The 10194-nt window shown below is 45.9% G+C and overlaps 1 protein-coding gene across 2 annotated transcripts in view; it reads left to right on the forward strand.

The window, feature by feature from the left end:
• The first annotated feature begins 1895 nt into the window (after window positions 1-1895).
• Window positions 1896-10194, forward strand: part of LOC139568316 (pre-B-cell leukemia transcription factor 1-like) — a 32684-nt gene continuing 24385 nt past the window's right edge. Inside the window, exon 1 of one of the 2 annotated variants that reach the window (XM_071390074.1) lies at window positions 1896-2403. In XM_071390074.1, the coding sequence (XP_071246175.1) occupies window positions 2219-2403 (185 nt within the window). In that variant the 5' untranslated portion in view covers window positions 1896-2218. The remainder of the gene's footprint in view (window positions 2404-10194) is intronic. The other variant, XM_071390073.1, reaches the window with a different exon arrangement.

The following is a 10194-nucleotide window of genomic DNA, read 5'->3' on the forward strand; positions in this document are numbered from 1 at the left end:
GTGTCTGTAGACTGTGTCTGTAGCACGTGTCTGTGACTGTAGACTGTGTCTGTAGCAAGTGTCTGTGACTGTAGACTGTGTCTGTAGACTGTGTCTGTGACTGTATACTGTGTCTGTATCATGTGTATGTGACTGTAGACTCTCTGCTCTCCCCACAACCCCTGGTTCTCTGGATCAAGCCCGTCTCCGTCTGCTACACTGGTGGCAGCAGTGGGATCAGTGCCGCATCTTGGGGTTGTTTGCAATGAGTAGAAAGAAAGTCTAATTCCATTCCAGCCATCTTGGTCGGCTGGTCGGCCTGAAACTATTGCTCTGGTTGACCCAGAAACTACTGCTCTGGTTGACCCAGAAACTACTGCTCTGGTTGACCCAGAAACTATTGCTCTGGTTGACCCAGAAACTACTGCTCTGGTTGACCCAGAAACTACTGCTCTGGTTGACCCAGAAACTACTGCTCTGGTTGACCCAGAAACTACTGCTCTGGTTGACCCAGAAACTACTGCTCTGGTTGACCCAGAAACTACTGCTCTGGTTGACCCAGAAACTACTGCTCTGGTTGACCCAGAAACTACTGCTCTGGTTGACCCAGAAACTACTGCTCTGGTTGACCCAGAAACTACTGCTCTGGTTGACCCAGAAACTACTGCTCTGGTTGACCCAGAAACTACTGCTCTGGTTGACCCAGAAACTACTGCTCTGGTTGACCCAGAAACTACTGCTCTGGTTGACCCAGAAACTACTGCTCTGGTTGACCCAGGCTCCTGACCTCATAGTGAACGGGCTCCTTGAAACGTCAAGCTTTCATATGACTGTCTTGGGCTGGGATATTTAAGCTACGTGAGAAAGCCCTCCAAGCCATCACAACAACAACAACACAACTGTCAATAATGCTGCTTGTTTCCATGCTGCTGCTGCTGCTGAACACCGTATGAGAGCTGAGAGGAGCCCACCCCCAGCGGTGAGATGTGGAACTGCATATTAGCCTCCCCAGCGTGCGCTGTGTGTGTGTGTGTGTGTGTGTGTGTGTGTGTGTGTGTGTGTGTGTGTGTGTGTGTGTGTGTGTGTTGGTAGTGGGAGAACGGGCCAGGCGAGGGAGCCGGATAAAGAAAGGAGAGCAGAGGAGAAGGAAAAAAACCTGCCTAGAAGAGAGGGGAGCAAGCAGCGCTATTCGACCAACGGATAGGACAAGGCCAGCCACGGCTGGTCGGACGGAGTGGAGTTTATTAAAAAATATGTATTTTATTCCGTCGTTTTATTTGATCCTGTAGGCTACTAGCTACAACACTTCTTCCCAACCGTGCAGCTTTTCCTGGGAAAAGAAGGCAACGAAAACGGACACGTTGGGGATTTCTGTGGACTCGTAACGTTAGCCGAGCTGTTGTAGGCTAGTGTGGCGCTACTCTTCTTTCTCATTGTTAGAAAAACACGGAGATACATGGTGGTCGGATTTCAAACTGTTTCGCCTACATTCCCCGTCGCTTTCCACGAGACAGCGTTTGGATATAGGCCGGATTATTAATTTGTCGAATGCAGGAGTAACATTTGTGACAAGCTAGTCTGCTAATTGTTGCCATTTTTCTCCCTCGCAGCGGCAGCTCGGTTCGTTCTCCCTCCCCCTCTTTGTCGTTCGCCTAGCTGACCATTTTAAAGGCAGCTCTACCTTTCCAGGCTTTATTTTCCCCCCTGTGGCTCCTTCTATCTGCCTCAACCGTGGAACTACTGTTAGAACCCTGCACCCGTGTTCGACTCGGAATGAAAAATAAATCTAGGCCGGGTTATGCCAAAGAAAAGAGTGTTTATTTGTTTACAAATACTGTGTAGGCCCAGATCGACCGTTTACTTGCTTTTTTGTTTTACATTTACATTTAAGTCATTTAGCAGACGCTCTTATCCAGAGTTTTACTTAGACAATTGCATGTTTACAACTTGCTTGTTGCTATTGGTCATTTGAACGAGCAATGGTATTTTGTAGTTAGTTTGATTTCTTTGTTTATTGGCTACTTTGAATAGTTTAGTTTGATGTCTTCCTTTGTTTATTGGCTACTTTGAAACACTCGGTGTTTCGAGTCAGGGACATTAAACTGTAAAAGGCAACTAGCCTGGGCTACCTCTGGGGAAAAAAATATACTATCTTCTCATCTTCCTCTCTTCATCGGACAACGGTCACCTTTTCCCTCCCTAGTTTTGTCGCAAAAACGGCGAGATTTTTCTGAAAGGCATGGAGGACCAGGCCCGCATGATGTCGGGTCTCGTCGGGCTGTCCGGACTGTCTCAGGTCGACGTGGGGGACCATGACGCCGGGAGGAAGCAGCACTCCCTCGGCCAGCCGCAGCAAGACATCGGGGATATCCTCCAGCAGATCATGGCCATCACGGACGAGAGTCTCGACGAGGCCCAGGCCAGGTAACACCTTCCCCGAGGAGCGAGGGAGAGGGCCGGGGTGGGGAGAGGAGGGCTGGGGCACAGGGGAGAGATCCATGTAGACAGGGGATCCAGGTTGATGTTACCACTCTTATATGATCCAGGATCATTAGACGACATATTAGACCTGAGCTTATGTATGATGTGATGTAAAGATAAAACTGACCCAAGATCATATAATAGGGGCACCTTTTTGCTTGGTGAATAGTAAGAAGGAGGGAACATGATGGAGGACATGGATCCAGGGGAGAGGAGCCTGCATGGTGACTGGCCATAATAACAACTGATTTCACATCGTCTCTTTGACACTCACACAGGCTACACACCACTCCCAGCGCGCTGGTCGGTTACAGCAGCGGTCATTAATTCAGGCTGGTTAATTAATAGTCTCTCATGTCGTTATGGCACCAGTCTGTGTGCGCAGACTGACCTCGCTTTATTTGCTGTACTTTACTGCGCCGTGACGTAGCATTGAGCTCCACACTCGAGACCGTGTAATTTGCACCTGCCGCCTTTCGCCGCGTTTTAAAATCTACACTAGGCGATTACATTTTTATTAGCAGTATGCTTTCACTCTGTTTTCCTTCTGTCTCTCTCTGTTGTTATTCTGTTTTTATTCCCTCCATCTCTCTCTCTGTTGTTACTCTCTCCTCCTCCCCTCCTCCTTTATATAAATACTGTTAACGTTGACGACCGCCCGGCGGACTAATTAACTGGAATGAGTTTGCTGAGGCCGCCTTGATTGATCGGTCGTCACGTCATTAACATGGAATAATGACAAAGGATCTTACCGCGACTGGAGAGGGGGATGGCCCCGCATTTGAAATGGAGATGGACGTTTTGGGGTCTGGTGGTGGCGGTGTGTCAGGTGGATTCGGTCGCCAGTATGGTGGGGGGCTGGAGGTGTTTTTAGTCAGCGGTTGGTGTGAGTTTGCTTGTCCGTGATGGAAACTCGGATCGAATTTCACACGGCTTGACCCCCCAGTGGCTGTAAATAGCCCGCTGGATGATGCTGCTGACCCCGGTGGTGTCTGTTTTACGTGTCGCAGCCCGGCAAGCGGCTTCACTGAAACATTTGCGTTATATGTGTTAATCTGTGATGGATTTATTACGTTACTTATAGGCCCGTAAACCCATTACTGAACTATAGAATGAACCACTGACATTAACATTGTTAATCTGTTATTTACTTTAGGTTAGTTATAGGATTTACAGGTCTAACCAATACAACTAGAATGAACTATTTACATAGTGTTTATTTTCTATGGAGTGGTTTATTACTGACAGGCCTATAGATCTCACCATTACAAACAAATGGACTAAACTATAGAATTACACATCTATTACCGTCTTATTACAATATTAATAAATACATTGTTATTGCTGTATTGATGAATTGGCTCCTTTTATAGTAGTGTGATGTATCGCCTACATATGTGCTCCTGTTCTGCCAGTATCACCACACAGACAGACACAGACAGACACACAGACAGACACACAGACAGACAGACAGACACAGACAGACAGACAGACACAGACAGACATTCTCTCCCTCTCCTCTCGTCCCTCCTGGGTTTTTGTCCTGTTCATTGTGAGAGGAGGGATGCAATCAATTCTCTGATAATACCACACGAGAGAGCAGCTGTCCACACACACACACACACACACACACCAATATAGCTAGGCTCCAAAGACCTAAGGATACCTATTGTATGGTTGTTGGAGCCTTCATCCACTCAGTGAATCCCCCATATTAAAGACTAACTGTGTATTACTCATTCATGGGTGTGTTATGGTGGTGTGTGTGGCTGTAGTATCATCCTGGTCAGTGGTGACAGTATAGGCTATACAGGCTGGTGTATCATCCTGGTCAGTGGTGACAGTATAGGCTATACAGGCTGGTGTATCATAGTCAGTGGTGACAGTATAGGCTGTACAGGCTGGTGTATCATAGTCAGTGGTGACAGTATAGGCTATACAGGCTGGTGTATCATCCTGGTCGGTGGTGACAGTATAGGCTATACAGGCTGGTGTATCATAGTCAGTGGTGACAGTATAGGCTATACAGGCTGGTGTATCATCCTGGTCAGTGGTGACAGTATAGGCTATACAGGCTGGTGTATCATAGTCAGTGGTGACAGTATAGGCTATACAGGCTGGTGTATCATCCTGGTCAGTGGTGACAGTATAGGCTGTACAGGCTGGTGTATCATAGTCAGTGGTGACAGTATAGGCTATACAGGCTGGTGTATCATCCTGGTCAGTGGTGACAGTATAGGCTATACAGGCTGGTGTATCATAGTCAGTGGTGACAGTATAGGCTATACAGGCTGGTGTATCATCCTGGTCAGTGGTGACAGTATAGGCTGTACAGGCTGGTGTATCATAGTCAGTGGTGACAGTATAGGCTATACAGGCTGGTGTATCATCCTGGTCAGTGGTGACAGTATAGGCTATACAGGCTGGTGTATCATCCTGGTCAGTGGTGACAGTATAGGCCATACAGGCTGGTGTATCATCCTGGTCAGTGGTGACAGTATAGGCTATACAGGCTGGTGTATCATCCTGGTCAGTGGTGACAGTATAGGCTATACAGGCTGGTGTATTATGGTCAGTGGTGACAGTATAGGCTATACAGGCTGGTGTATTATCCTGGTCAGTGGTGACAGTATAGGCCATACAGGCTGGTGTATTATGGTCAGTGGTGACAGTATAGGCCATACAGGCTGGTGTATCATGGGCAGTGGTGACAGTATAGGCCATACAGGCTGGTGTATCATCCTGGTCAGTGGTGACAGTATAGGCTATACAGGCTGGTGTATCATCCTGGTCAGTGGTGACAGTATAGGCTATACAGGCTGGTGTATCATCCTGGTCAGTGGTGACAGTATAGGCTATACAGGCTGGTGTATCATCCTGGTCAGTGGTGACAGTATAGGCTATACAGGCTGGTGTATCATCCTGGTCAGTGGTGACAGTATAGGGTATACAGGCTGGTGTATTATGGTCAGTGGTGACAGTATAGGGTATACAGGCTGGTGTATTATGGTCAGTGGTGACAGTATAGGCCATACAGGCTGGTGTATCATCCTGGTCAGTTTATTTATGCTCCATTTTTCTTCACTTATTTTCCATGCTCTCTCGTCCCTCTGGTTTCTCTCGTATAGATTATGTAAGAAGCAGAGTATGTGAGCAAAGTTGAGCTCATCGCTCACAGACAAGCACTGCTCCGGCACTCCGCGGCCTTTCGACCGCTCCGCGTGGGAAAACGCTCCACGCTCACAAAAAAGAAAAAACTGCCGCTCCAAATTGGCTCCATTCATTAAAATCACCATTTAACCAACACCCATCTATTTGAGTGACTACCTGGACCTACCAGTTGGTTTTGGACACGACATCACCGCACTCCCTCTCTTGGTCCTCCTCATCTTTGTAAGGCACCTTGATTTTGCACCTGTGTGTGTTATCAGTTTCTATATGAAAATATTTAGTGAACTCCATGTCAGTAGCTAAAGCTTAGGGACTATAGCAGCACACAAGTAGACTACAGATGCATGCTGGGCCAGGCAAGCCCTGAGCTCGTGAAGTGCACTGAGCGAAATTGGAGCGGGTGAGAAGGCCGACGCTCCAGCCTTTGGGAAACTCGCTCTGTCCCCATACTCTGGTAATGAAGGAGCTCCGGCCTTTGGGAAGCTCGCTCTGTCCCCATACTCTGGTAATGAAGGAGCTCCAGCCTTTGGGAAGCTCGCTCTGTCCCCATACTCTGGTAATGAAGGAGCTCCGGCCTTTGGGAAACTCGCTCTGTCCCCATACTCTGGTAATGCAGGAGCTCCAGCCTTTGGGAAACTCGCTCTGTCCCCATACTCTGGTAATGAAGGAGCTCCGGCCTTTGGGAAACTCGCTCTGTCCCCATACTCTGGTAATGCAGGAGCTCCGGCCTTTGGGAAGCTCGCTCTGTCCCCATACTCTGAAAATGAAGGAGCTCCGGCCTTTGGGAAACTCGCTCTGTCCCCATACTCTGGTAATGCAGGAGCTCCGGCCTGTTTGGTTTTCTCCTCACTCCTCTCTATTCCTACTCCTCGCCTCCTTTTTCTCCTCCCTCTCTCTTCTGAGTTGAGGCAGATGTCACAGGTCTCCAGCCTCACTTCTCTCTCATCTCCTCCTCTCCTCTGTAGAGTATAGATTGGGCCTGTAAAGGCTAGGTAGGTGTTTTCAAAGGGGCAGCCTTAAAAATGGTCTGTCTACACACTAAACATGTAGACGTACAGGGTGGCCAATCTGCTTCCTGGAGGCCAGGAGTGTGTGGTTGTTTCTGTGCTTCTAAATTACTCACTACTGTAGCGGCTCTGGATAAGAGTGTCTGCTAAATGACTCACTCACATTTAGCAGACTCTCTGATCCAGAGCCACTACAGTAGTGAGTCATTTAGCAGACTCTCTGATCCAGAGCCACTACAGTAGTGAGTCATTTAGCAGACTCTCTTATCCAGAGCCACTACAGTAGTGAGTCATTTAACAGACGCTCTGACCCAGAGCCACTACAGTAGTGAGTCATTTAACAGACTCTCTGATCCAGAGCCACTACAGTAGTAAGTCATTTAGCAGACTCTGATCCAGAGCCACTACAGTAGTGAGTCATTTAGTAGATACTATAAAAAACAATCAATCTTGACTAGTTAACTACACATGGTTGATGATATTACTAGTTTATCTAGCTTGTCCTGCGTTGCATATAATCGATGCGGTGCCTGTTAATTTATCATCGAATCACAGCCTACCTCGCCAAACGGGTGATGATTTAACAAGCGCATTCGAAAAAAGCACTGTCTTTGCAGCAATGTGTACCTAATCATAAACATCAATGTCTTTCTTTAAAATCAATACACAAGTATATATTTTTAAACCTGCATATTTAGTTAATATTGCCTGTTAACATGAATTTATTTTAACTAGGGAAATTGTGTCACTTCTCTTGCGTTCTGTGCAAGCAGAGTCAGGGTATATGCAGCAGTTTGGGCTGCCTGGCTCGTTGTGAACTGTGTGAAGACCATTTCTTCCTAACAAAGACCGTAATTAATTTTCCAGAATTGTACATAATTATGACATAACATTGAAGGTTGTGCAATGTAACAGCAATATTTAGACTTAGGGTTGCCACCCGTTAGATAAAATACGGAACGGTTCCGTATTTCACTGAAAGATTAAACGTTTTGTTTTTGAAATGATAGTTTCCGGATTTGACCATATTGATGACCTAAGGTTCGTATTTCTGTGTGTTATTATATTATAATTAAGTCTATGATTTGATATTTGATAGAGCAGTCTGACTGAGCGATGGTAGGCAGCAGCAGGCTCGTAAGCATTCATTCAAACAGCACTTTCTTGCGTTTGCCAGCAGCTCTTCTCTGTGCTTCAAGCATTGCGCTGTTTATGACTTCAACCCTATCAACTCCCGAGATTAGGCTGGCACTTCTTACCTGGGAATATTGAAGACTCATGTTAAAAGGAACCACCAGCTTTCATATGTTCTCATGTTCTGATCAAGGAACTGAAACGTTAGCTTTTTTACATGGCACATATTGCACTTTTACTTTCTTCTCTAACACTTTGTTTTTGCATTATTTAAACCAAATTGAACATGTTTCATTATTTATTTGAGACTAAATTGATTTTATTGATGTATTATATTAAGTTAAAATAAAAGTGTTCATTCAGTATAGTTGTAATTGTCATTATTACAAATATATATATAAAACTCGTCCAATTAATCGGTATTGGCTTTTTTTGGTCCACCAATAATCGTATCGGCGTTGAAAAATCATAATCGGTGGACCTCTAGTATAGAGGCCACACACACGTGTCCTGTGAAGGACCTTCCTGGTTGGACATGATACCACACTGTCTGAGACGACTGTGAAACACAGTAACTTTACTAACTGGTTGGTCAGACCACACTGTCTGAGACGACTGTGAAACACCAGTATCTTTACTAACTGGTTGGTCAGACCACACTGTCTCAGACGACTGTGAAACAGTAACTTTACTAACTGGTTGGTCAGACCACACTGTCTCAGACGACTGTGTAACACAGTATCTTTACTAACTGGTTGGTCAGACCACACTGTCTCAGACGACTGTGAAACAGTATCTTTACTAACTGGTTGGTCAGACCACACTGTCTCAGACGACTGTGATACACAGTATCTTTACTAACTGGTTGGTCAGACCACACTGTCTCAGACGACTGTGAAACAGTAACTTTACTAACTGGTTGGTCAGACCACACTGTCTCAGACGACTGTGAAACAGTATCTTTACTAACTGGTTGGTCAGACCACACTGTCTCAGACGACTGTGAAACACAGTATCTTTACTAACTGGTTGGTCAGACCACACTGTCTCAGACGACTGTGAAACAGTATCTTTACTAACTGGTTGGTCAGACCACACTGTCTCAGACGACTGTGAAACACAGTATCTTTACTAACTGGTTGGTCAGACCACACTGTCTCAGACGACTGTGAAACACAGTATCTTTACTAACTGGTTGGTCAGACCACACTGTCTCAGACGACTGTGAAACAGTATCTTTACTAACTGGTTGGTCAGACCACACTGTCTCAGACGACTGTGAAACACAGTATCTTTACTAACTGGTTGGTCAGACCACACTGTCTCAGACGACTGTGAAACACAGTAACTTTACTAACTGGTTGGTCAGACCACACTGTCTCAGACGACTGTGAAACACAGTATCTTTACTAACTGGTTGGTCAGACCACACTGTCTCAGACGACTGTGAAACAGTATCTTTACTAACTGGTTGGTCAGACCACACTGTCTGAGACGACTGTGAAACAGTATCTTTACTAACTGGTTGGTCAGACCACACTGTCTCAGACGACTGTGAAACACAGTAACTTTACTAACTGGTTGGTCAGACCACACTGTCTCAGACGACTGTGAAACACAGTATCTTTACTAACTGGTTGGTCAGACCACACTGTCTCAGACGACTGTGAAACAGTATCTTTACTAACTGGTTGGTCAGACCACACTGTCTCAGACGACTGTGAAACAGTAACTTTACTAACTGGTTGGTCAGACCACACTGTCTGAGACGACTGTGAAACAGTATCTTTACTAACTGGTTGGTCAGACCACACTGTCTCAGACGACTGTGATACAGTATCTTTACTAACTGGTTGGTCAGACCACATACTCTGTGATGGCTAAACCACAGTGGCTGTGTGTTTGTTTTAGAAGGTGTTTGATTAAGTATTATTATTCTGTAATTAAGCCTATCTAGTAAGATCTCTCTCTCCCCTTTTCCTCTCTGAGTTAAAGAAAAGAATGGCAGATATCTAGTAAGATCTCTCTCTCCCCTTTTCCTCTCTGAGTTAAAGAAAAGAATGGCAGATATCTAGTAAGATCTCTCTCTCCCCTTTTCCTCTCTGAGTTAAAGAAAAGAATGCCAGCTGAAAGAATGTTCCTCGTGGTCACATGTCAGCAGGAATTCCCTCCAGAATGTGTGTCTGTGTGTGTGTGCGTGTGTCTGTTTGTGTGTGTGTTGAGAAGGTGCACTTTTAACCCTGGTTCAGTGGAAGATTGACAGCTGTGCTCCTACTCATAGTTCTGGTTCTGTCTTGTAGCTAATGAATCTCTCTCTCCTCCCCCCTACTCTCTCCCACCCCTCTCTCCCCCTTCTTTCTTTCTCTCTCTCTCCCTCTCTCTCTCCCTCTCTCTCTCCCATTCTCTCTCTCTCTCCCCCCTT

This window comes from Salvelinus alpinus, chromosome 2 (genome assembly GCF_045679555.1).
Source record: "Salvelinus alpinus chromosome 2, SLU_Salpinus.1, whole genome shotgun sequence".
Lineage (NCBI taxonomy): Eukaryota > Metazoa > Chordata > Actinopteri > Salmoniformes > Salmonidae > Salvelinus > Salvelinus alpinus.